This window comes from Neoarius graeffei, chromosome 19, assembly GCF_027579695.1.
Source record: "Neoarius graeffei isolate fNeoGra1 chromosome 19, fNeoGra1.pri, whole genome shotgun sequence".
Classification (NCBI taxonomy): domain Eukaryota; kingdom Metazoa; phylum Chordata; class Actinopteri; order Siluriformes; family Ariidae; genus Neoarius; species Neoarius graeffei.
The window spans coordinates 21,343,956-21,371,866 of record NC_083587.1 but is presented as its reverse complement, the minus strand read 5'-3'; the positions used below and the strand labels follow the sequence as shown (position 1 = coordinate 21,371,866).

The window sequence follows — 27,911 nt, the reverse complement described above, 5'->3', positions numbered from 1 at the left end:
AAATGAAAGATAATTCGTTTAGTGTGTTGCCAAAGGCCAGTCAGGCCCTATACAGGGCTTTCCACAAGCGCCGGCTGCCGGCCATACAGCCGGCACACAATTAAGTCCAGCCGGCTACTTTAATGACTTATTTTTGTAGCCCACAGGTTCTAAATATTAATTTTCGATTTTAATAAAATTAAATGTTTATCTAACGGACTGACAATGTCAAACTGAACCGCACTCATTTAAGTTGTGATTCGCGCTGTTTGTACCGATAATAATCACAAATTCCCCGCCGACTTCGCTGATCCGCGGCCCCGACATGCGGTGTGCGCGTGCGCGCACTCGGCGGAGGCAGTAGTGTGCGCGCGCGCACACTCAGCGGAGTTTATTTTGTGTTTAACACACACACACCCGGCTGGCTACTTATTTGTCATGGCTGGCTAGTATGAGCCTTAGTGGAAAGCCCTGTATGCATTGACAGGCTAACAGAGGTTAACGTCATTTAATGTTCGCGAGCCTCTCATTAACGTGGACAAATATATTGATCTCGTGTTTGAAATTGACGTTTTCGAATAACGATAGACTGCAATATTTACCTCTTATTTAAGATGTGGAGACGTGATAGTAGTCCACCCTCCCGCTCTCTCCATTCAGTCAGCGAACGTCACACAGGAAGTGAACCCCAGCGGGTCATAGAAACTTGCGCAGGAGAAGAATGGCTTTTTTATTTGTAGGCTACGGAAACTTTGATGAACGAAATAAAAACCGGTATTAACCGGTTACCATTATTTTTAATAAGCGTTTCTGTTCCGGAACATAAAAAATAATAAAGTTTCTGGTTTCGTTTCTGTTCCATGTGAAATAGAAAAAGTTCCCGGTTTTCGTTTTCGTTCCTTGAACCGGTTCAAAGCCCTGGTTTTAACTGACACCTAAATAATTTCACTCTTGATGAAAATAAAGCAGTCAGTCAGACAGATGGCGCACTCTGCTGTACGCACACTCCATTACTGCAGTGTGTTGAAAATGCTTGAAAACAATGACAAACACAGGCTTGAATAGTGGGTAGGTTCTCTTAGGTAGCTGGGAAGAGTTTTAGTCTTCAGGTAATAAAATGAGTAGAGTTTTTGTTTATTTATTTAAAAGGGACAGCGTACATTAATTAACATGCTCATTTACATAAGCTATGTAAATGGCCCAGATTTAGCCATATAGATTAATTTCCATCTGTCGTCCCTGGCAGGTTGATGTTGGAAAGAAGAAGAAACAATAACACACAGACATGTATAAGAAGCATAAAAACAAGGACACTGACACTTAACACAGACAATTAGTGCACAATTAGCATACTGTGACTTTGAAAACATGGGCAATAGCACATAAATGATGCAAAAATACAGATCAAGACAGCAAGGACGTGACCTTATGAGAGCAGATCTACACCAGCACTGTTCTGGTACACTGGCTGCAGTCTAGTGACTACTTTCCACTACAGCATACATGTCAAGTTACACGGTTTCCCCGTATTTTGTACGGGAAAATGCAATTTTTTGGCTAATACGGCGTACGCTGATTTTCATACGGGAAAATTACGTTTTGTATCAGAGATTTTTTTTCCGTTATTCTGAGAATTTTCTTAGCATCTACCATTTATTTTTTTCAAACACGCATGCCCAGTGAAACAGAACTATTTTCGATTGATGTGGTTTTATAGTTGCACGTGGTTTTCTCGGTCATTTAAGTCCATCGGCTCGGACTGCCCAGACTTCTGTGACGGCTGCAGAAGTCATGTTCTGCCAATTTCTCATGGAACACAACATCCCGCCCCCCCAAACTGTGGCAGACCATTTTTCGCAGCTAGCGGGTAGCTTCCTCCATTATGATGATAATTTCGGTAGGCGATACTGGGAGTCGCCGTTTATACAACGGTAACTGTAGTTACCCGGCGATTTCTGGTTTCGCTTCCCTGAACATTTTAATTGCTGATAGACATTATACGTAGACACAGATGACCAACACTCGTTACTACTATCAGTCGTCAGTAAACTGGAAAAGTATTGAATGAAGAGTAATGGTGGTAACGACCGTCGGTAACCTGTCTCTAAAATGTGTAGTAGGGGATGGAAGCAATTTAACACCATCTACATGTTTGCTGTGCTCGGATTTTCTTTTATTGGCCAGGAAAATAATAGCTGTATATTGGGGAAAGGTCTTCGATGTAAAAACTGCTCTGGGTGTTGCCAGGTTTCCAATGCTGAAACAACTTTTTACTGTTTTGCTGTGCCTCCCACATAGCAATGCAGATAGTGAGAGGGCTTTTTCATTGGTTAGGAAAATCCATCCGGAGTACAGAAAAAATACGGCTGCAGACACGTTAACTGCAAATTAAAATGAACTGTGATGAGGAGCTCCAACTGCGACCCGAGCAGTGATATTATAGCGAGTGCCAAATCTGCAACATCTTTGTACAACAAAGAACACTCCAAAAAGGAATAAGATTTAAATTCTTGTTATAAATTACTGGGAAGATTTTCAATTTAACTTCATAATTTATTACTATTTTCACTTATCCTTGTTTACGTTATATACTTGATGTGGTTCAGCCATCTTTAGTTGGATCGAACACTGCTTGTGGTGTCAACACTTTTTTTTTTTTTTCCTCAAATGGAACTTTTACTAACCTTCATTTACTGTTTGACATGATTATATATAATTTATTACATGTAACCTACTATTTTAATTAACATACCTACTTAGTACTGCTGTTATATTTCAAGTAATTTTCTTTGGTGGAGTGTAATATTGTAGGTGATGTCAAGACTTGTCAAATAGAACTTTGTGTAATTTTTATGAACTATTTAATATTAATACATTTTATTTGCAAAATTTACATCAATAATTCTAGTATTACAGATACAATGTATATGAAATTAAGTTTATAGTTCAGTCATTCTCTTTAGTAGATAATTTGTTTACTTGACTGTACATATAGTCCTTTTTAATTCAGTTTTCTCTGGGATCTAAAATTTATTTTTATCCAGTCCATGCTTATTTGATCCCTTTAACTTGATGCAGTGTGATAAATATGCCTATTACAATAGGAGTGTACAGTGGTGCTTGAAAGTTTGTGAGCCCTTTAGAATGTTCTAGATTTCTGCATAAATATGACCTAAAACACCATCAGATTTTCACACAAGTCCTAAAAGTAGATAAAGAGAGCCCAGTTAAACAAATGAGACAAAAATATTATACTTGGTCATTTATTTATTGAGGAAAATGATCCAATATTACATATCTGTGAGTGGCAAAAGTATGTGAACCTTTGCTTTCAGTATCTGGTGTGACCCCCTTGTGCAGCAATAACTGCAACTAAACATTTGCGGTAACTGTTGATCAGTCCTGCACACCGGCTTGGAGGAATTTTAGCCCGTTCCTCCGTACAGAACAGCTTCAACTCTGGGATGTTGGTGGGTTTCCTCACATGAACTGCTCGCTTCAGGTCCAGACTTTGACTTGGCCATTCCAAAACATTAAATTTATTCTTCTTTAACCATTCTTTGGTAGAACAACTTGTGTGTTTAGGGTCGTTGCCTTGCTGCATGACCCACCTTCTCTTGAGATTCAGTTCATGGACAGATGGCCTGACATTTTCCTTTAGAATTCGCTGGTATAATTCAGAATTCATTGTTCCTTCAATGATGGCAAGCCGTCCTGGCCCAGATGCAGCAAAACAGGCCCAAACCATGATACTACCACCACCATGTTTCACAGATGGGATAAGGTTCTTATGCTGGAATGCAGTGTTTTCCTTTCTCCAAACATAACGCTTCTCATTTAAACCAAAAAGTTCTATTTTGGTCTCATCCGTCCACAAAACATTTTTCCAATAGCCTTCTGGCTTGTCCACGTGATCTTTAGCAAACAGCAGACGAGCAGCAATGTTCTTTTTGGAGAGCAGTGGCTTTCTCCTTGCAACCCTGCCATGCACACCATTGTTGTTCAGTGTTCTCCTGATGGTGGACTCATGAACATTAGCCAATGTAAGAGAGGCCTTCAGTTGCTTAGAAGTTACCCTGGGGTCCTTTGTGACCTCGCCGACTATTACACGCCTTGCTCTTGGAGTGATCTTTGTTGGTCGACCACTCCTGGGGAGGGTAACAATGGTCTTGAATTTCCTCCATTTGTACACAATCTGTCTGACTGTGGATTGGTGGAGTCCAAACTCTTTAGAGATGGTTTTGTAACCTTTTCCAGCCTGATGCGCATCAACAACACTTTTTCTGAGGTCCTCAGAAATCTCCTTTGTTCGTGCCATGATACACTTCCACAAACATGTGTTGTGAAGCTCAGACTTTGATAGATCCCTGTTCTTTAAATAAAACAGGGTGCCCACTCACACCTGATTGTCATCCCATTGACTGAAAACACCTGACTCTAATTTCACCTTCAAATTAACTGCTAATCCTAGAGGTTCACATACTTTTGCCACTCACAGATATGTAATATTGGATCATTTTCCTCAATAAATAAATGACCAAGTATAATATTTTTGTCTCATTTGTTTAACTGGGTTCTCTTTATCTACTTTTAGGACTTGTGTGAAAATCCGATGATGTTTTTTGGTCATATTTATGCAGAAATATAGAAAATTCTAAAGGGTTCAAAAACTTTCAAGCACCACTGTATAATGTGGAATAAAACAATCGGTGCTTTGGATTATATATTGGAGTTTTTTCTCGTGTATAAGGGCTCATGGGTGTATGTAAGGGAAAAGTACAGATTTAGTGAGGGCGTGGGTAACTAAAGGTTGGCATGTATGCTACAGTTGTCTATACTAAGTGACACATCTCTGTGCCACACTGTGCTTTCGGGAGGTCGGTATTCGGGAGACAGTTGCCGAATTGGAACAAAAACAATCATTTTATCTTGGCCAGAGTTATAACTTACTGACAGGAATTACTGTTAAACTCAAAATTACGTCAGTAAAAGATTCTAACAGCTGGTATTGGTAATTATTCCTGTAAACAAAAACAGGTGGTCTGTTACAATCATCCCTCCACCATGTCCACTTGTCAGCTTGCCGAGATCCGAGTGGCAGTCACTCACCTCATTGTGGTAGTCAGTGTGACAGTCCTGATACAGCTCAAACCAGTAGGGCTCCATCCTGAGCCCTACGTTCTCTCTCTCTCTCTCCTCCTCTTCCCCAAATAACTCCTCCGTCCCCATCACACAAGACATGTTCTGTCCTGAAAACACTGTTGGTGCGGCTCCAAAGCAGGGGTTCACTGATCTACATCATTTCCGGTTTGGGCCATTCTTGGTGTTAGGGAAGGGGATTCCAGGCCTTGCTTCGTGGTGGGAGGTTTAAATGTTGAGTTTTCATCTCCGCACCTTGTGATTTACATCAAAAATTGAGAGTTTGTGTTAAAATCTATAGACCCCTTCACATGTTTGTAAACAAACCGACCGTTGCCAGGATGCGCGCGCAGCCTGGACCCAGAAACAATGGCGCTGCCCATAGACCGGCATTATGAGCTGTCAGATTATGCAAAACAATTGTCGTTACAAGATCGAGAATGCTACATAAATAAGTTAACTCTAACAAGTGGACATCGCCTACCGGATCCGCATTTAATTAAAGAGTGGACGGACGATGTTAGTAAGTTCCCTGGTACACAATGGCCAGATATATACTCGTACCTTATTGACCAGACTTCAGTGCACACCCACGAAAAACTTCGTGCCTACAAGTCTTTAGACGCATATGATTATGTGCGGGCATGTACAACTTGATTAACAATGGGACATTCATATTCATTTTGTTTTAATCAAATTATGCCAGTGATGTGATGGCAATGTGGCTTTAGCTACAACAGCAAATCCCAACACTAAACAGCAATTTGCAGGAGGGAATGGCATGAAAGGAATGATAGTGTAAAGAGTGCAGCTAAGAGAAATCAGAGCTGCGTAAAAAGCGAGAGGCAGAGAGCAGAAATGAAACTGAACGGGGCGGGAGCTGGGTTAGAGCAGTCAACGCAAGTTGGCATTTAGAGTGAAGGCACACAATTTTACCTTTCCATCCTCGCTTTAAAATTGTGATTTTCAGCATACACAAATAATGATGGCACAAAATCTGGACTGCTTGAGTCAAGCGAGAGCTCTCCTACAAACACAATTGCACGCAAAGCTAAGTTAACATGCTAACAATATTCATTACATTGTGTAACTATGACCCAGCTAATCAGACAAACGTTACCAAAGTATTTTGCTACATCAATAAACGAAGACTATAAAGAATAAAAAAGAAAGATTTAATAAATAGCCTGATCTTACCTGTGATGAAGTGGGCGCTGCAAACCCGCGCATTTTTGATGGTGCTTTCATCCCAGTCTACACGTTTGATGGCTTGTAGTCATAGACGTCGGCGATTTTTTTGGAATGGGTGAGATCCTGCTGGAATTCTGAACATTTTAACCCCATCACTGCTACGATTCTGACACCCGACAACACAACAACTAGGCATTTCTGAGTCTTTTTTGGGTCCAGGCTGCGCGCGCAATTTCCGCTTACGTATGAATGACGTTTACTGCGAAGGGGTCTATAAAATGACACCAAGGAGGCCTGTTCGTGTCAGTATCACTTTAAATTCCATTTACGTTGTAATGTGGGAAAAAATGTGGCATAAAAACAGACTAAAGGTACAGTAATTAAAATAATATAAAAGTAAAGCGAATACATGTGAAAGTGGAAAGAAAAAAAAAAGGTTTTAAGCTATTTTTGAGTCAGTGGTAGATGGGGCCTGGCCACTGTTTATTGGTAGTGTGTTTCAGGTTTTTGACACATAAACGAAAAAAAAAAAAAAAGCTTAGCTTGTATTAATCATACGAGTTTGCCTTCCTCCTCCATGGCAGGCGTTTAAAGACTACACTAGTGATGACATGAATGTAGCCCCAGAGGACCGGGTGTGGGTGCGAGGCTGGTTCCCCATCCTGTTCGAGCTCTCCTGCATCATCAACAGGTGCAAGCTGGACGTCAGAACCAGGTGAATATACGCACGCACGCACGCACACAGTCCGAGTGAGTAATTAGAGTACAAATCAGATACACAAATGCCATATTTTCCATTCATGGCTGTAATGGTCATGTTTACTGCATGAAAAATTACAGCGCAGTTTTTGGGCTGCTCTTTACTGTTAAATTGCCTCAGGGGTCTGACGGTGATGTTTGAGGTGATGAAGACTTACGGTCACACGTACGAGAAACACTGGTGGCAAGACCTGTTCCGGATCGTCTTCAGAATTTTCGACAACATGAAGCTGCCGGAGCAGCAGACCGAGGTAAGTATGAGAGTCGCCTTTTCTGTTTCGAACGATATTAAGACAAGTAACGGGACACTAACACGTGTGTACGTGTGTAGAAAGCAGAGTGGATGACCACAACCTGCAACCATGCACTTTATGCCATCTGTGACGTCTTCACGCAGTACTTCGAGTCTCTCAGTGATGTTCTGCTGGACAACATCCTCTCTCAGCTCTACTGGTGTGTGCAGCAAGGTGAGACTCCCATCCACATGCGCACACACACACTAATATTCCATTATTATTATTATTATTCTGAATATGACAATATTCACAATTTGATACAGGTCATGTAAACGGCGTATTGTGTTTGGATATTCTGAATTTAGTGATTTCCGATTAAGACATGTCGGATATGCCGACGTTTGTTTGTTTTAGGAGCATTCTTTGGACATGTATACAGTGCATTTGGAATGTGCGTCTGAATTGGGGTTTTTACAGCAGTTTGCGACACACGGCATCTGTACATTGTACAGAAAGCAACTAGAGAACGGTTTGCAAGGCTGGGGTTGCGATGCAGCTGCATGGAACCTGGAAAATTAGTGGAATGTTCGTTTTCATATTGTCTTTTTTGGAATACGGGAAAAACCGGAATATTTTGTGCATGTAAAGGGTGTGTGTGTGTGTGTGTGTGTGTGTGTGTGTTAATCAAATATGCCATGCGCTGAGAGGCTCCGGTTGAAATTATGGATTCTCTATTATGGATTCTCCAATTCATAATTCCCGAAGCTTTTAGTGCATGGTATATTTATGTCCCTCATCAAAAAATTCCAGACTAAAAGTGTTAGCTTTTAATAACTTTTGTCTCTGAGATTGAATCTCAACATAAACATGGCTGCCTGCAGTGAGTTTGTTTTTTACGTTGGAGCGATTTTCAACCTGCGCATGTGCAATGTACCATGCTATCACGCCCCCTTTTTTTTTTTTTTTTTTAACGTTTTAAAATTATTTATTTATTTGCACTATGCTATTGCTTGCCTTCCTAGGCAGGATCATGATATGTAGAGCCACACACACGCGCGCACACATGTTCATGGAGCCACAGCTGTGACTCGAGTCGGTTACTAAACCGTTATTTTTTTGGATTTGAAAGGGAGACAAAACGGCACATAAAACAGTTACTGACTCAGAAAGCTGTTGAAACTATTCATTTGTGTGATTTATTTTAATGTGTTCAGTTGAAAATCCCCCGGCTGAAATGTTCATGTTTTTGTTTTGATTGTATTAATGACTTCTATTTTTGTTTAAAAAAAAAAAGACTCAAGTTGGCCATACAGCTTGAAATTGTGACATCAGTTCATGGTATATCCAGAATATACCACGACTGACTCGCACCATATCCATTTTCAAAATTTTTGACGTCCCGAGATAGTGGTGCTTGAAAGTTTGTGAACCCTTTAGAATTTTCTATATTTCTGCATAAATATGACCTAAAACATCATCAGATTTTCACACAAGTCCTAAAAGTAGATATAGAGAACCCAGTTAAACAAATGAGACAAAAATATTATACTTGGTCATTTATTTATTGAGGAAAATGATCCAATATTACATATCTGTGAGTGGCAAAAGTATGTGAACCTCTAGGATTAGCAGTTAATTTGAAGGTGAAATTAGAGTCAGGTGTTTTCAATCAATGGGATGACAATCAGGTGTGAGTGGGCACCCTGTTTTATTTAAAGAACAGGGATCTATCAAAGTCTGATCTTCACAACACATGTTTGTGGAAGTGTATCATGGCACGAACAAAGGAGATTTCTGAGGACCTCAGAAAAAGCATTGTTGATGCTCATCAGGCTGGAAAAGGTTACAAAACCATCTCTAAAGAGTTTGGACTCCACCAATCCACAGTCAGGCAGATTGTGTACAAATGGAGGAAATTCAAGACCATTGTTACCCTCCCCAGGAGTGGTCGACCAACAAAGATCACTCCAAGAACAAGGCAGGTAATAGTCGGCGAGGTCACAAAGGACCCCAGGGTAACTTCTAAGCAACTGAAGGCCTCTCTCACATTGGCTAATGTTAATGTTCATGAGTCCACCATCAGGAGAACACTGAACAACAATGGTGTGCGTGGCAGGGTTGCAAGGAGAAAGCCACTGCTCTCCAAAAAGAACATTGCTGCTCGTCTGCAGTTTGCTAAAGATCATGTGGACAAGCCAGAAGGCTATTGGAAAAATGTTTTGTGGACGGATGAGACCAAAATAGAACTTTTTGGTTTAAATGAGAAGTGTTATGTTTAGAGAAAGGAAAACACTGCATTCCAGCATAAGAACCTTATCCCATCTGTGAAACATGGTGGTGGTAGTATCATGGTTTGGGCCTGTTTTGCTGCATCTGGGCCAGGACGGCTTGCCATCATTGATGGAACAATGAATTCTGAATTATACCAGCGAATTCTAAAGGAAAATGTCAGGACATCTGTCCATGAACTGAATCTCAAGAGAAGGTGGGTCATGCAGCAAGACAACGACCCTAAGCACACAAGTTGTTCTACCAAAGAATGGTTAAAGAAGAATAAAGTTAATGTTTTGGAATGGCCAAGTCAAAGTCCTGACCTTAATCCAATGGAAATGTTGTGGAAGGACCTGAAGCGAGCAGTTCATGTGAGGAAACCCACCAACATCCCAGAGTTGAAGCTGTTCTGTACGGAGGAACGGGCTAAAATTCCTCCAAGCCGGTGTGCAGGACTGATCAACAGTTACCGCAAACGTTTAGTTGCAGTTATTGCTGCGCAAGGGGGTCACACCAGATACTGAAAGCAAAGGTTCACATACTTTTGCCACTCACAGATATGTAATATTGGATCATTTTCCTCAATAAATAAATGACCAAGTATAATATTTTTGTCTCATTTGTTTAACTGGGTTCTCTTTATCTACTTTTAGGACTTGTGTGAAAATCTGCTGATGTTTTAGGTCATATTTATGCAGAAATATAGAACATTCTAACGGGTTCACAAACTTTCAAGCACCACTTTACATTCCTTAATCAGTGGTGGAACTATTTTGTGTCACGTGAGCCATCCTTGGCCATTCCCTGCACGGGAATTTTTTGATGAGGGATATAAACAAGCAGATAAATAACAGGTCACTTCTTTTAAAAACTTGGACCCATAAGAGAGAAAAACAAAGTGATAACAGGGATTTGTGTTTATTAATAGGATGAGAGCGATTCTTGTACGACTCTTCATCGAATTGTTTCTTGCGGACACTGACTGTAGTGTTCTATAGTATTAAATGTCATGCTCTTTTGAAAATGCAATCATAATTGTTTTTTTTTTTTTAAAACGTGTTTACTGACATTTTGAGTTAGCTATACAGAGTGTACATGAACTTCACCAACCCCACCCATCAAGCATCTCATCCATCAAGGTTCACAGAAAGGAAAAAACAGGAAAAAATAAATAAACGAATGGAAAATAAGAAAAAGTAAGAATACACAGAGCCATAAAATCAAACACATGGTGCAACGCCACTAAAAAAAAAAAAAAGAATGCATAGACAACAGAGCGACAGCACCCAGACGATTACAGAGCCAGTGTAGAGCAATAAAATTCAAGGGTCAAGGGCACAGTGTGGATCCGCGCTTTCAAGAAAATGCAAGAAAAGGCCGCAGATTTAATAGAATTCACCAAAGCCTGTGGTTAATACTATAAGTTAGCGTCTCTAAAGCCAGACACAATGATAATTCTTTAAGCCAATGACTAATAGGGGGATATGACGACACATTTTTCCAATATATGGCAATGAGACGTTTTGAACGGACAAGGCAAAGATTAATCAATTTGATTTCATGCGATTTTAAGGAAAGATTTTCAGGATAGAGGCCTAAGATACAGAATTTAGGGGAGATAGGAATGGGTTTGGAAATTATTTGATGCCCACTATGCGTATGTTCTTTCGACGCGCACGTTCTTCCATGGAGCTTAGCTTGTCTTGGTGTTCCTTGCATTGGGAAGCAAGGCTAACACATTGCCTTTCCAAATCTTCAATTCGCTTCTCATGGGAGATAGTGGCTTCCTCCGTCATGGTCACTCTCACGTTGATGTTCGACACCTCAGCTTTCAGGTTGTTGAAAGTGGTGCCCAGCTCCGTAAAGCGTTTATCTACATCGTCACTGAGCGTGCTAATGGCGGTTAGCACATCTTGAATTGTAGCGCCCGCATTAGCTGTTGCCTCACTCTCCTCCCGACTTGAATTATCGCCGTTCCCTGAGAGGAGACGACCTTGTTTTTTCGTAACAGGTTTCTTTATCGTTGTTCGACCATTGAGTTTGAGTAAAAAGTAAAATAAAGTGTCAGAAAGCGAGGTTTAAAATCAAAGTTTGTGGAGCTCTCACTAAACACGTCTACTCCGTAGAACCCTCGACTCCGCCCCCGGGTTTGGAAATTATACGTATTACTTCCTTCCAAAATGTTTGCATCTTCTCACATTCCCAGATGCAATGGAAGAGGGTGCCTTTATGAGTTTGACATTTCACACAAGTGTCTGGGTTAAATTTGTTCGGCTTTACTGGGGTAATGTAGGCCCTCGTTATCCAATTATATTGTATTAATTTGCGTCTAGAGTTAATGGAGAGGCTCTGGGCCTTTTGAGCATATTTGACTCCACTCACTGTCCAGCACACGTTCCTGTAAGTCCTCACTCCATAACCTCCTCTTTGAGTCAGATGAATCTTTAGAACGGGTTGAGAACATATTGTGAAGTGTAGAGATCTGGCCTTTGCTTCGCTGACGCTGGGTTGCAAACCGTTCTAACGCCGTTAAAGGGGGACAGTTAGACGAGTGGTTTAACTTGGAGTGGATAAAACTTCGCAGCTGCAGGTACTTAAAAAAAAAAAAAGTGAGACTGTGGAATGTTGAATCTGTATAATTATGCTTTTTAATACCACATCTTTCTCTCTGCAGATAATGAGCAGCTGGCGAGGTCCGGAACCAACTGCTTGGAGAATGTAGTGATCCTGAATGGAGAGAAGTTCACGGCCGAGACCTGGGACAAGACGTGCAACTGCATGCTGGACATCTTCAAGACCACCATCCCACACGCGTGAGTTCCAAACGCACTCCTCGGACGGTGGAGTCGGTGACCGCAACGTCTGTCCTGTTTGAAGGAAAGCGAGTCAGTTATTTGTGTCCTGTCTTCCTCCCAGGTTGTTGACGTGGAAGCCGGCTGGTGCGGATGGTGATCACGTGACTCAGCCAGAGTCGGACAAACAGCTGGTACGCAAAATCGGATTGTTGCTTTCGGTCGTCACCCTTCTGATGGTGGATCTTTTACCTGGGGGCAGAGCCCAGCCCTGATTAATAGTGATTAATGCACTGTGTGTGACATTTACAGGACTCCACGTCCCAGAAGTCTGTGGACATCCAGACACGGGCTGAGGACCAGCACTCTCTGAGCAGTATGGAGAAGGCGCTTGCAGAGAATCGGAGACAGATTCAGTGCAATTTGTCTTCAGGCATGTTTAAAATCCAGCACAAGTCACCATGTGTATAGTTTATTCGCATATTTACAGATCCTGCACTTGTGCTCAAGTTCATTTATCCAAACTCTGCCAAGGTAGTCAGCTTCTGCACCACGAACATCCACCGGCTCGGTCCGTTAGAATTAATCGATGTTCCATATGACGCGATGTGGTGCTGAAGGAAATTTCAGGTCATACTACAGTGGTGCTTGAAAGTTTGTGAGCCCTTTAGAATTTTCTATATTTCTGCATAAATATGACCTAAAACATCATTGGATTTTCACACAAGTCCTAAAAGTAGATAAAGAGAACCCAGTTAAACAAATGAGATATTATACTTGGTCATTTATTTATTGAGGAAAATGATCCAATATTACATATCTGTGAGTGGCAAAAGTATGTGAACCTTTGCTTTCAGTATCTGGTGTGACCCGCTTGTGCAGCAATAACTGCAACTAAACATTTGTGGTAACTGTTGATCAGTCCTGCACACCGGCTTGGAGGAATTTTAGCCCATTCCTCCGTACAGAACAGCTTCAACTCTGGGATGTTGGTGGGTTTCTTCACATGAACTGCTCGCTTCAGGTCCTTCCACAACATTTCCATTGGATTAAGGTCAGGACTTTGACTTGGCCATTCCAAAACATTAACTTTATTCTTCTTTAATCATTCTTTGGTAGAACGACTTGTGTGTTTAGGGTTGTTGTCTTGCTGCATGACCCACCTTCTCTTGAGATTCAGTTCATGGACAGATGTCCTGATATTTTCCTTTAGAATTTGCTGGTATAATTCAGAATTCATTGTTCCAACAATGATGGCAAATCATCCTGGCCCAGATGCAGCAAAACAGGCCCAAACCATGATACTACCACCACCATGTTTCACAGATGGGATCAGGTTCTTATGTTGGAATGCAGTACTTTCCTTTCTCCAAACATAACGCTTCTCATTTAAACCAAAACGTTCTATTTTGATCTCATTTGTCCACAAAACATTTTCCAATAGCCTTCTGGCTTGTCCACATGATCTTTAGCAAACTGCAGATGAGCAGCAATGTTCTTTTTGGAGAGCAGTGGCTTTCTCCTTGCAACCCTGCCATGCACACCATTGTTGTTCAGTGTTCTCCTGATGGTGGACTCATGAACATTGGCTAATATTAATGTGAGAGAGGCCTTCAGTTGCTTAGAAGTTACCTTGGGGTCCTTTGTGACCTCGCCAACTATTACACGCCTTGCTCTTGGAGTGATCTTTGTTGGTCGACCACTCCTGGGGAGGGGAACAATGGTCTTGAATTTCCTCCATTTGTACACAATCTGTCTGACTGTGGATTGGTGGAGTCCAAACTCTTTAGAGATGGTTTTGTAACCTTTTCCAGCCTGATGAGCATCAACAACGCTTTTTCTGAGGTCCTCAGAAATCTCCTTTGTCCGTGTCATGATACACTTCCACAAACATGTGTTGTGAAGATCAGACTTTGATAGATCCCTGTTCTTTAAATAAAACAGGGTGCCCACTCACACCTGATTGTCAGCCCATTGATTGAAAACACCTGACTCTAATTTCACCTTCAAATTAACTGCTAATCCTAGAGGTTCACATACTTTTGCCACTCACAGATATGTAATATTGGATCATTTTCCTCAATAAATAAATGACCAAGTATAATATTTTCATCTCATTTGTTTAACTGGGTTCTCTTTATCTACTTTTAGGACTTGTGTGAAAATCTGATGATGTTTTAGGTCATATTTATGCAGAAATATAGGAAATGCTAAAGGGTTCACAAACTTTCAAGCACCACTGTAAATACCAGTGCATTTAATTTTGATCAGTTAATCCTGTGTGTGAGATGCAGAAGTCCAGGAGCAGAGGCTGTTTGCAGCACTGCTTATTAAGTGTGTGGTGCAGCTGGAGCTCATCCAGACCATCGACAACATCGTCTTCTTCCCAGCCACCAGCAAGAAGGAGGACGCTGAGAACTTCGCAGCAGCACAGGTACTACGACGTATTCTGTACCGAGCTGTGTGTTTAAAAAAAAAAAAGAAGCTTCCTCACCTGCATGCGTAAATGTGCTGTGCAGAGAGATGCTCTGGGTGCTGATGTCCACGTGGAGACGCAGGATCAGGGGATGTACCGCTATCTGACCTCGGAGCAGCTGTTTAAACTCCTCGACTGCTTGTTGGAGTCGCACCATTTTGCTAAAGCTTTCAACTCCAACAACGAGCAGAGGACAGCGCTGTGGAAGGCTGGTGTGTATCTGCTGTCCGTCTTTCATGAGTTACACACCGCGACTAGCTCATGGCAGAGGACCGCAGTCAGAATTCATCGTCTCGAGATGGTGCTTTTTGAGGAAACCTGATATCCGAGTTGTGTGTGTTTTTAGGTTTTAAAGGGAAGTCCAAACCCAACCTGCTGAAGCAGGAGACGAGCAGCCTGGCCTGCGGCCTGCGCATCCTCTTCCGCATGTACACAGACCCAAGCAGACAAGACGCCTGGGAGGAAGTGCAGAGACGCCTGCTCAAGTAAGACACTACCGTCTCACACCTTGCCCTCTTCACCTCTGGGTAACAGGGTGAGCGCTTTTGTGTTGTGCCACTCGAGAGCCATGATAACTTCTGACGAGTACAGTTACTCTTCTTCATGTCGAGCTCTAACACACCACTCTGTCGTATAATCGATTAAACCTGCCTGATAGCAGAGCCTTTTTTTTTTTTTTAAGAGGAAGGACTCAAGGAGCTTCATTCCAGACTTTCACTGCTTTCTGTATTAAAGTGAGGTAGAAAAGACGCACTAAACTTTCATCTCAAGCCCACTTGTGTGTTTCTCTCTCTCTCTCTTAAAGGAACAGTCCACCGTATTTCCATAATGAAATATGCTCTTACCTGAATTGAGACGAGCTGCTCCGTACCTATCCAAGCTTTGTGCGACCTCCCAGTCAGTCAGACGCAGTCAGACGCGCTGTCACTCCTGTTAGCAATGTAGCTAGGCTCAGCATGGCCAATGGTATTTTTTGGGGCTGTAGTTAGATGCGACCAAACTCTTCCGCGTTTTTCCTGTTTACATAGGTTTATATGACCAGGGATATGAAACAAGTTCAGTTACACAAATTGAAACGTAGCGATTTTCTATGCTATGGAAAGTCCGCACTATAATGACAGGCGTACTAACACCTTCGGCAGCGCATTGATGCCTTCAAAGTCCTTCCCACGCCTTACAGTACCTGGTATTCCTAGGCAGTCTCCCACTCAAGTACTAACCAGGCCCAACCTGTATGTGGCGCATCGGGTGGCGCCGATCTCCGTTTCCATAGCCCTCGGCCTCTCGCCTATTACATAGCTAGGGTTACAGTGGGGGGCTAGTCCTCTGGTAACCACGAGAGTTTAACTCCCCATGCACATCTGTATTGCAGCGTGCCTTGCCAGATGGCGGTAGGTACCATTTTTTTATGATGGTCTTTGGTATGACCCGACCGTGAATAGAACTCACGATCTCCCGATCGAGAGGCGGACACGCTACCACTAGGCGGTGATTGATGCCTTCACTCCTGTTTTTTTTTTTTCTCTCTCCCCCGCCCCCCCTAACTTCCGTCAATACAACCAATGTGACCACCAAGACAAGTAGCCTGCACTCCTTGGAACACAGTCTAGTCAGGGGAGAGGGGGAAAACAGGAGCTCAGATATCAATGCGCTGCCGAAGCGCGCAGAAGGTGTTAGTACGCCTGTCATTATAGTGCGGACTTTCCATAGCATCGAAAATCGCTAAATTTCAATTTGTGTAACTGAACTTGTTTCATATCCCTGGTCATATAAACCTATGTAAACAGGAAAAACGCGGAAGAGTTTGGTCGCATCTAACTACAGCCCCAAAAAATACCGTTGGCCATGCTGAGCCTAGCTACATTGCTAACAGGAGTGACAGCGCGACTGACTGGGAGGTCGCGCAAAGCTCGGAGAGGTACGGAGCAGCTCGTCTCAATTCAGATAAGAGCATATTTCATTATGGAAGTACGGTGGACTGTTCCTTTAATAATTCCTGCAGTCGTAAGTGAATTTCGAGTATTTATAGTAACATGTCTGAAGATTCTCAATCATCCAGGTCATAGTAAACTGTGGGTGGTAGAAATGGGCAACTGGACTTGCTTGAAAATTCTTGAAAACGTTTCACCTCTCGTCCGAAAGGCTTCCTCAGTTCTGTCTGACTAATAGGGAGTATCAGGTATTTATCCTCTCCTGGATCAGAATCAGAATTCTGATGACCAGCTCATGTGTTGGTGTGGGTCACTGGTGTGAACGGCGAGTCATTAGGGTGATCAAAGGATTGCCCGTTAGGGTTATTTATAGTAAGCGTGTTGGTGACCTCTCCGTGTTGTGCAGTGTGTGCAGTGATGCCGTGGCTTATTTCCTCACACTGACATCAGAGTCTCACCGTGAGGCCTGGACCAACCTGCTGCTCCTCTTCCTCACCAAAGTGCTGAAGATTAGTGATGACCGGGTGAGTGCTGCTCTCAATCCTACTACCTTCATGATGCTTGTTTATGTCGTCAGATCTCATTGAGCAGCATTTTAGAGTTGTAATTGTGTGTGTGTGTCCAGTTCAAGGCCCACGCCACCCGTTACTACCCGCTGCTGTGCGAGATCATGCAGTTCGACCTGATCCCTGAGCTGAGGGCCGTGTTGAGGAAGTTCTTCCTGCGCATCGGGCTCGTGTTCCACATCGCTCACACGCTGGAACCAGAGCACGAGGCCTAGAAACGGTCACTGAAATCGCCCCTCGTTCTTATCTGCCGCCCAACGAAGGGCACTGTGGAGGCCCTGAAAAGACTGACTGGAAGCTTCTAGAAGAGTGCCTCAATGGTACTGGTAGTAATGTTCTAGACCAGACTGGGTCTAGACTGGAAATAATCCTGGGCTTGTACAAGACTCGTAATCATCTATAGGATCTGGATTACGGTCATGACAACTATTCAACCTCTGAGATCCTCAGAATAAATTTCAAAATGGTGTCACTTTGTTTCAACATAATCCTAAAGCTGTAAGAATGATGATGAAAGGAGTTAGTAATTAGTCACGGATTATGGATAACGAGTAACGGCTGTTACTCAACTGTTCTAACGTCACTTTTGGTTTTGCACCGCTAATGGCTAACATTAGCATGAATTGATCTAGGTGTACAGAAAAGCAGCTTGTAAAATAATCCCATAACACTAGATTTTATTTCTAAATCTTTTTGGTTTCTCTGAATTTGCTGCACTCGTTTTCCTTTTCAAATGCACTGGAGATTTTTACTTTTGTGATAATTTATTTAACTATGCCATCGCTCCCAGATTGTCCAATAAGATTTCTAATTGATAACTATATATAGTTAAATTATTCCATTTTATATGTACTGATGCGTTTTTTTTTTTAAGGTAAAAACCTATACTGAAGGCAACATCTGCAATCCTTCAAAACTGGAAGTTGGGTGGGGGGGAGGTTTAAAAAAATAATTTTGCACCCTAACGAGAGCCGCAGCACTGGTCTATATAATCCTGACGTAAGCTTCAATGTATGTGTACAAATTTAAAAAGCTAATATATTTAAATCTTCCTTGGTTCGGGGATGGGGTTGTGTTCGATAGGACTGAGTGAATCGTTGCGCTTAAAGACGGTTTGAGCTGAAGCATTCCTGATTACGGTGGAGAAAGTGTATAATGGTACAGCACTGTAAAGTTTTCTATGTGGAATAAATGATCTGTACAACTGTGTACATTACTGCTTATCCTCCCACATCCTGATCAGGCCAGACAGGTCAATAAAGTTTCTCAACTTGCTATAATTCTAGCCTTCTTTCCCCCTGATAAATGGATGCAATATTTTGTTAAAATGAACTAAAAATTGATTTTCTACACTTAAGTCCCAGGTATATTTACTGGACAGCTGTTTGTTTAGTAACCCAGGGCTGAACACACGACCACTGCTGGGGAAAATCCTACAGCAACATGGCTCAAATTTACACAGAATCTCAGACTATTAAAAGTTTTAGTGACAGTTTAATGATCAGCATTTGCACTCATACCTTTAAAAATAATTCATATTTAAAATACATCAAATATAGAAAAACAAGTCAGTCATTTAAGCTGTACCAAAACAGACTGTACAGTAAGTCCTTTCCGGTGCTGTGATGCTCATTTAAAGTGATCCAGCTATGGCTTCAGACCCATCTGGCCTTTGCAGCTGCTTCATGACAGCAAACCAAGCCATGGAACAAATTTAAAAAAAAAAAAAAAGTCACACCCTTGTTTGGTTTTAAATTAGCCTGAACTTTGCACTAGCCCTGGTAAGTGGACTGTGCGTCACGTTCATCTCTTGGCAGGTTGCGGCTGGATGGCCTTCGACCTGCCATCAGCTTCTTCAGCGTCTCTGTGGTGCCAGGGCGGAGCCAGGCCTCCGTGGCGACTGTTGTTGTAGAAACACGATGGGCAGAGGGTGGAGATTGCTGCCAAAAGTCATCCTCTTCATCAACAGATATGTCTCCTACAGAGGAAAGAATTACAATATGCAGCACAAAAGGATTGAGACTTGGTAAACTTAAGTCACAGCTGATTTGCATCTCAAGTCTAACAAATATTACCAATAAGACTTCGTGTTCGATTCTGGTAAAACCTGCATTGCAATAGCATATCTATCTACTGACCTCGTCCTTCGAGGATGTGGTGACTTTTCTGTTAATCAAATAATATACATTAACCATTTATAGTTGCATTTAAAATGTTACAGAACATTGAAAATGAGTTTCACAACTTAAATGGCAAGTCAGTGCCACAGTATACAAAATAAGTAATTACCAACAGAGCAGTTAAAAGTAAAAAGGGAGAGAAGCTGCTGTTCTGACAAAGAGGCTACTCCAGAGCTGAGGGGCAACACCACAAAGCCCAAGTCCCCCCCCCCCCCCATCTATCTTTTCTGCCTGGCCTACAGCCCAACTAAAAAATGGGGTCATTAACAGAATGTAGAGGGTGAACAGTTCTAACAAGTAACTGGGCGCTTGATCAATCAAAGGGATTTAAAAACCAAAAGTAAAATCATGAATTCAACTCCGAATTTAATTAGCAGCCAGTGTAACAATACGAGTACTGGAGTAAAAGACTCGTATTTCAGAGAGTACCTGTAACAAATCTGGCTACCACATTCTGAACAAGCTGCAACTGGGATAAGAGTTACGCCGATCCCCATGTATAGAGTTAACCTAATCATGTCTTGAAAAAGTGAAGGTGTGCGTCGTTCAAATTAATTACGGGCTTGACTTTTGCAAAAATCCTGAATTGATAAAAACAGCAACATTTATGACCTGGCTTACTTGATTACCAAATCTCCATTAATAACCACCCCTTGGTGTTTTTACTAAGGGTTTACAGTGATGTGTAACAAACCAAGTCATCCAATGAACCAGGACCAATAAAAATCTCAGTTTTGTCTTCGTTAAAAAGGTGTTTAAACAATGGATGGCTTTTTTTTCTTTTAAAAGGTCAGAAAGAATGATTTAAAAAAAAACATTTACTGTTGACTGGCAAATAAATCTGGGTAAATTAGCATAGCAATGCAAGGATGTGTTATGCTTCCTGAAAATTTGACCCAGGTGAAGGAGCTAGAGGGGGTGGGGAGGGAGAAGACCCAGAATGGACCCCTGTAGGACCAAACAATTTATGTGGGCTCTTGAGGACAAAGATTAAAAAGTCCCATCACTAAGGTAGGACTTGAACCAGTTCAACACACGATCCCTTAAACCCACTAGATTCGCCAATCATGACCAAAAAAAAAAAAAAAAGACCAACCCACACCCAAGCAGTTAAAATCAAGCAACATAAGAACTGATCGTGTGCCAGAGTCAACATCCAACAGAATATCATTTATAACCTTCAAAAAGGGCAGTTCATGCTGTGATGTGGTTGAAAACCAGACTGAAATGCCTCCTGAATATTATTTATCTGTAGAAAAGTTTTGAACTTGATCCTGAACAACCTTTGCCAAGATTTTAGATAAAAATGGTAGTTGTGAAATAGGTCACGTTTTTCCAAGTCCTCCAGATTAGTTTTTTTTTTTTTTTTTTAAAAGAGGACACAACTGCATGCTTCAAGTATGCAGGAATGATCCTGTTTAATAAGGAAGTGTTTGCAAAATGTCAAAAGAAAAAGGACCAAGAGTCTCAAGTCAAGCTTGCACAGTCAAGGTGAGCTCTACAAGTTTCCAAAGACATCTGCAGTGGCTCGGTGCCTGAGGGCAAGTACATCTTAAAGAATGAACACTCATTTAACCAACAAGAGTGCTCCGAGAGCATAATATCCCCCGCTGGTAACTCGGCTGTAACTCTGGTAAAATGCAACTGAATTGAACGAAATTGCAATATGCGTATTACTGATATAGAACAAAGAATCCTGTCAAGTTTGGTGAAATTCCTCCAAAAATTCTGAGAGGAGTCGATTTCAGAAGGTGAGTACCCTTCCTGGGACGGACATCGCCATGACATAATCCTCCTTCGGGCCTTTCAGCCAGCGGGGGATAAAAAGTGAGGGAAGTTGATTTCAGAAAGCAAGCACACCTTGATGAAATTGCCAAAGTTTGTTAATAATGAAGGGCATAACTGGTAAAATCTGCCCAAATTAAACAATTTCAATGTGTACGACTGTCATATAACAAAACCTGCGAGGTTTGGTGAAATTCCTCCACAAATTGTGAGAGGAGTCGATTTCAGAAGAACGTACACCCTCATGAAATTGTCAGTTATTTAATCAAGGGTCAAAACTCATCAAATTTTCACAAACGAAATTAAATTGCAATATGCATATTACCGTCATATAACAAGGCCTTTTGCCAAGCTTTGAGAAATTTGTCCAAAAATTGTTGAGGGGAGTTGATGTCAAGGAAAAAACTCATGAAACTGTCAAAGTATAATTTTGTTAATTAAGGGCTGTAACGCTGGTAAAATGTGACTGAATTTAATGAAATTACAACGTGTGTATTACCAACGTATAACAAAGAATCCTGCCAGTTTCATGAAATTCCTCCAAAAATTGTGAGAGGAGTTGATCTCCAAAGGCGAGCACCCTTCCTGGGACGGGCGGGCAGACAGACAGACAGACGAAAATCACCACAATCTCTCTTCGAGCCTTTTGGCCAGCGGGGGATTAACAAACACTGAACTGGATTTAAAACTGACGGATTTTAAGACATCACACAATGAGTGATTACATCCGCAAGACTACTGTAACATTCAAATAATGAAATAGCTGTTGTATTTAAAGCGGACATAAAATCAGCAGCAGTATCACCGCTAATAAATCGAGAGTGACTATAAGGAGCAGCTGCAGTATTCTTAGGAAAACAAAAGCAGCACTAAAGAATACAGGCAGATGACCAGACACATGTATAATCACCAATTTCCACATTGCTGACATCAATACCATGAAATAAAATCAGGTCCAAGCAATGCCCCAAGCTGTAATGCACCACAAACAGCCTGAGTAAAATCAAATGAATCAATAAGTGAAAGAAAATCCTTCCCAAGTGGCTTGTCAGGGCAGCAAATGTGAATATTAAAAATCGCCAACGAAGAAGGGGAAGGGAAAAAAAAAAATTAATATCTGGAGGTAGCATCAAATTTAAAAGTCAGTAAAACTCCGGATTTGCTTTGGAGGTCTGTAAATAACAGCATGTGAAGTAGGAGAGCCACACAGTAGTAGTTCAAAACTGAGATGACACCGTATCCAGTTCAGTGTGGAAAAACATCCTTACAAATGGTGAGGCAGCCAACTCCAGGACCTGTAGATCTAGGCAAGTTTAAAAAGACACAGCCGGGGGTACTTCCTCATTAAAATCATCAAGATCGGTAGCCTTAAGTCATGTCTCTGTAATAAAAAGAAAACCGAGGTCCTTCGACGTTAAAGTCATTTAATTAAAAATATAATTATTAGACACTGATCTTGCAGTGAGCAGAGCCAACTTCAAAGCTGGTGGGAAGTTTGCAGGCAGAGCGAGCCAGTCAGGTGTACAAAGGTTAGCAGGATTTACTCCCCGAGTGCTAGAAGAGAAACACTGGGGTCCAACAGGCCATCTGCTGGCTAATGAGGACCAAGAGTTGGCGAGATTACCAGGATGAAGCGTTGGGTCAAAAGCCGAACAGCTTAAGGTCGGCTCCCAACAGTGTTGTTGTCGTCAAGACCACCTAAACCGAGACCAAGACTTTGAGGGGTTGAGATCAACTCAAGATGAAGCCCAAGGCAGGGCAAGACCAGCGTGAGAGAATGAGGGGTGGGGGAGGGGTGACCGCTATTATCAGGCAGAAAATTTTCAAATTAGCAAGGAGTCATGTTACTGGTTGTATCTGAAGCAGGAAATTTTACATCCACCTCACAGTAACAAATAAAATCAGACAATACACAGGCAATTTAGTGAAATCCCCACAGGTGTGGTCTTCACTGGTCTTGAAATAAGATCCTGGGTCCTCTATGTTTGAGTCTGAGAAAAAAGTGGCCTTGAGACTGGTCTCAAGTACTACAGCACTAGCTCCTGATGAGAACAAACCACCTTCAACAGGGATGAGAGTGGGTGGTCATCAAAATAGTAGAAAACAAGATTTTAAAAAAAAAAAAAAAAAGGTATGCAAGGGTGCCAAAGGCGCCCGAAGCCAACCGGGGGGGGAATTTTGAAAAATAAAGCCTTACAAACCAGTTTTCCTGCAATCTGAGCTGTAGTAGATAAAAAAAAAAGAAAAAAAATTATACATCTTGGCTTTTTTTATACATTTCCATGAAAATATGTTTCAAATCAATAGGAGTATTGTTTGAATTCAAAATAAAAATCACATTCTACATTCAAGGGTATGGTTATAATTCATGATCAACAAAAATGAAAAACTAAATTCACATTAAACTTAAGTTCTATTAATTATCAAAATGTTCATATATTAAATAAAATTTCTTAGGGTGACTGACCTTTTCTCCCCATGTCCTCATTAGTTGCATATGATTTCTTCAAGTCTTTTGAAATATTTGTTTTCAAAACGGTCAGCATTAATTCAGATTTACTGACCATCATGTACATGTTCAATGTATTAAATCAAACGAATGCTAAGTTGATGGGATAATGTCTATGTACACTTTATACAATTATTTATAGTTCACAGTCACTTCTCATTTTCATTTAATCATTTCGACGACTTCTTCAGCTTTTTGGCCAAAGACAAGAGCTCGTCAGTCCTCTCTTTTCCTTTTTCTTTCATTGGCAAGCTGCTCCTGTGTTTTGATGTGGTCTAATCTAATGGATGTGGGTACTTTTGTAAGAACTTGTGATTGGCCATCATGCTCTCGCCATCGATGTTTTGGCCAATTACATTGTAGATAACACGTATTCTGCCACGAGACTTAGGGTGTTTTCAGACTTTGTTCCCTTCAGCCATCTAACCGAACTCAGATCGATGACTCAGCATTTTTTGCGCATATGTGAACACTCCAACCGTACCCAGACCCCTTTAAAGCGAACCGAACTGAGACCACCTCAGGAGGTGGTCTCAGTACGGTTCGCTAAAAATCAACAGTACGGTTCGCCTAATCTGCGCATTGTGAACAAAAAGTGCACCGGGTTCACTTTGCCTTTTTCACTGGAGTTTAACCTTCTTCGTTTGCCGTAGTTGGTCACGTGACTGTAGCAGGGAAACTCAACTTCCTTTTGGAACTTACCACAGCCGCTTTACAGTTCTCTGAACTTACTGACTGACGAGTCGGCCACAATAATATTATATATATTTATTTTCCTTAATCTGCACTATTTTGATCAAAGAATACAGCAGGGCAAGCATGGCAGACATTTTGATTCAAGAGAAAATTACCCAGAATTCCATGCACTGGGGGTCTGAGGGCTCTAGAGGACCTGGTGTGAACAGAAAGAGGACTGAGGCCCCATCAAAGCTTAACTGGACCAGAAAGAGAACCCAGTCCTCTTTGTAATAAATTCACAGTGTGAACACAAAGAACTGAGTTCTTTTTCTGTTGGTCCACTTTTTGGTCCACTTAAAGAGGACCGAGTCTGGTTCCTTTAAAGGGGACCAGGTGTGAAAACACCCTTAGCGAGACTAAAGATGGCGAAAATGTAAACAAGTAACATCATCGTAGGAATGAATTACGCTTGAGTATCACAAAGGAACATACCCCAACCCCCCTCAATAAATGGGGGGGGAACTCAACGGATTTGGCATAATATAAAAAGGTTGATTTTTACTCAGAAAAAGCGGAAAACTCTCATCCCTGCTTCAACCAACCAAAAGGGTGAGGATATCCGGAAGATAACATAGTCCAACATCTCCAAGCTTAACCAGGATCCCAGCTCATGTCCCTCTCCTGCAATGGCTTCTCTGGATACGGCACAGCTCACCCGGTATCAGTACAAAAAGACACGCCAGATCTATTCAGGCCAGGAAGCACCAGGAGAGGTGGTAGGTGAAAACAGGAATCATTTGTAAAGACAGAACTGAGCACTGCAGACCTGATGTCCAGTAAAGCCTGTCCATCATACACCAGCAACGACAGGGTGGAATTAACAAACAAGAACAGTAGTAAAAGACCAAGTTGAGAGCCACACAGGCAACAAGCCAACCATGTTGGCACCACACTGGACCCCAACGTTTTGATTTCGGACACATCTGTTTCGCAAAGATGCATGTTTACAGACTGCCTGCAGTTTAAGACACTGAGTGGATTCAGAGTTCATTTTCTCTCCGTCTCCCTCACCTGATCTCCGGTCCTTCTCACTCATGTCATCCAACATTCTCATCCTTCGCTGGTTCAGCTTTTGCACTTGGTCCAGTTGAAGGCTGTCTGCTGAACCCAAAGAATAGCTGATCCTCTCTCCACTGAAGGTCTCCGTAGCCTGAAGAAAAGGCATCCACATCAGTGTGACTCAGAACATCACAGTCACTAACCAACAGACCCATGGTTCTCAAAGTGCAATCCGAGGACCACCAGGGGCCTGTGATGCATAGACAAAGGCAGATTTTTTTTTGTTGAAGTTTTACAGGAAATCATAACCAATCATGATTGGGGATCCAATTATGTAGTGATAACCCTATAGTATTTTGAGGTTTCTCCCCCCATGAAATAAAAACTATTCAGGAGAGTGTGAACCACAATAATGATTAAAAAAAAAAAAAAAAAAAGATGCCTGGGGTGTGGTCATAGATACGCAGCAGAGATGAGCTCAAAACAGCAGTTTCTCAGGAGCCAAAAGTCCAATCAAGATGAAATTTGGTGTGCTGCATGATTCTGCTAATCTGTGACTGGATTTTTAATCAATCAATCAATCAATCAATCAATCATCACTGAATTATGGCAAAACGCTGGCAACTTTCAGCCAATCAGCTTATAGAAGGCATTTCACACAATTAGCAGTGAAAAATCTTCATAAAACTTCAGAAGTTCGTTCAGCTTGAACTTCAAACATTCAGGAATAAAAGCTCTTTGGCTCAAAAAAGACAATTATTGTACATATTTAAATAATGAGCCGTATATACATAAATAGTCTGATTATGTCCATTAAATAAAACTATACTGAGAGTCTGTGGAATTTATTTCACAGTTAAAGGGGTCTATGTCTGTGCAAAAAAAAAAAAAAGGTTGAGATCCCATGCAATACACTTTCTACATCAGCGTGAGTCACATTATAACCAGAAGCACTAACATTAGAGAAGTCTGCCCTTCTGGCTCGCCGTCTTCTCTCTCTAGCAGAGATTCGATCAGGGTGTGGTGATATCGGGAAGGAACAACCATTTGCATCTATAGAGCAGCAGAACAAAAGTTAGACACTATACAGAAACACAATGTATTCAGAAAACTCACAATTTTAGGCAAGGCTGCTTATGTTAAAGACATATTTCACTTCTCATGAACAAGTCATACGACTGGTAAGCTGAAGTCAAACAGTCATGATTACTAACATTTATGGCTTTACATCAGTCTGGCCATGACTTGATTTTATGATTTTCACACCACACGCACAAACTTACAGAATAATCTGTGAACATAATCGTTTAAAGCCAGGACACCTTCTGAAATAATTAAGAGTAGGGCTGTGCGATATGGGAAAAAATGAATATCCCGATACATTTTCTCCATTTCACGATATACATCTCGATATATTTAAATCTCCTCTAAAGGACCCCATGAAATCTTTTACTCTTTACTGTTTTCACTACAATCCCTGCAGATTAAATAACATTCTTGGTTAACTTTACAGGTGGTTTTCAACAACACATTTTAAATTGTCATGTTCGTGATTAATCACAATTGAATTGAAATAAGACTATTTTTATTCAACAATGTTTTTGCAATTTGTGCCACATCTATCTTGAAAATTGCAACAAAGGGGCAACACAATACAGAGCTGCTCAGAGCTCAAACCAATAAAGTGCAAGCTCAACACTGAGAAACATTTAGCCTAAATAAGAAAAGTGCTCATTCATTAAATTATTTTAAAAAATAGATCTCCAAGCTATTAACCTGACTACTGAGAACCACTGGAACATTCACAATAGAGAGAGATCTGCAAAACATAATTTTTCTCTTTGCACACTTTTGAATGTTTTCTGCCCCTCAGATGTGTATAATTCCGGCTGCTGCCTTTCGTGATGACAGGGTTTTTTTGCACACTTTACAAACTGGCATTTGCTGTTCCACGTCCTCCTCGCAATATCAAAAAAAAATGCCAGATGACTGACCCCTTACTAGTTCTTTTAGGAACCAATTCGTCCGCTTCCATTTTTAATTTGTCGCTGAAATTGACAGAGCTTACACCAGACCTGGGCATTTTACGGCCCGCGGGCCGCATCCGGCCCTTTGGTTCATTCTGACCGGCCCGCGTAAGGTTAATTAGAAATTACAAAATAAACGTATTTTCTAATTTTACCTCCTGCATGGACTGAATGTGCATTGCTTTTATTTTGAAGTTGTGTTCAACAAAAACGCAATGCACGCGATATGAAAATGACATGAAATCCCACGAAACCTAATCCCGCGATAACTACTTCCGTAATTTGTCCAGACCAACCACAAACTTGTACGTCATCCTTCAAACGGTCCAGCCA

At 41.4% G+C, this 27,911-nt stretch overlaps 2 protein-coding genes across 5 annotated transcripts in view; one reads left to right on the top strand and one right to left on the bottom strand.

Moving 5' to 3' along the window:
• arfgef1 (ADP-ribosylation factor guanine nucleotide-exchange factor 1 (brefeldin A-inhibited)) overlaps positions 1–18,620 on the top strand; it is a 154,848-nt gene extending 136,228 nt beyond the window's left edge. For all 3 annotated transcript variants that reach the window (XM_060899863.1, XM_060899862.1, XM_060899864.1), the window contains 11 exons: positions 6,894–7,024; positions 7,190–7,319; positions 7,400–7,535; positions 12,250–12,388; positions 12,492–12,561; positions 12,680–12,800; positions 14,662–14,801; positions 14,887–15,055; positions 15,190–15,328; positions 17,181–17,298; positions 17,400–18,620. In XM_060899863.1, coding sequence (XP_060755846.1) covers positions 6,894–7,024; positions 7,190–7,319; positions 7,400–7,535; positions 12,250–12,388; positions 12,492–12,561; positions 12,680–12,800; positions 14,662–14,801; positions 14,887–15,055; positions 15,190–15,328; positions 17,181–17,298; positions 17,400–17,555 — 1,449 coding nt within the window. In that variant the 3' untranslated portion in view covers positions 17,556–18,620. The remainder of the gene's footprint in view (positions 1–6,893; positions 7,025–7,189; positions 7,320–7,399; positions 7,536–12,249; positions 12,389–12,491; positions 12,562–12,679; positions 12,801–14,661; positions 14,802–14,886; positions 15,056–15,189; positions 15,329–17,180; positions 17,299–17,399) is intronic.
• A 213-nt stretch (positions 18,621–18,833) lies between these two features.
• Positions 18,834–27,911, bottom strand: part of LOC132867119 (centrosome and spindle pole associated protein 1) — a 63,986-nt gene continuing 54,908 nt past the window's right edge. For both annotated transcript variants that reach the window (XM_060899859.1, XM_060899860.1), the window contains 3 exons: positions 26,510–26,604; positions 25,564–25,702; positions 18,834–19,318 (listed from right to left, as the gene is read on the bottom strand). In XM_060899859.1, the coding sequence (XP_060755842.1) occupies positions 19,113–19,318; positions 25,564–25,702; positions 26,510–26,604 (440 nt within the window). In that variant the 3' untranslated portion in view covers positions 18,834–19,112. The remainder of the gene's footprint in view (positions 19,319–25,563; positions 25,703–26,509; positions 26,605–27,911) is intronic.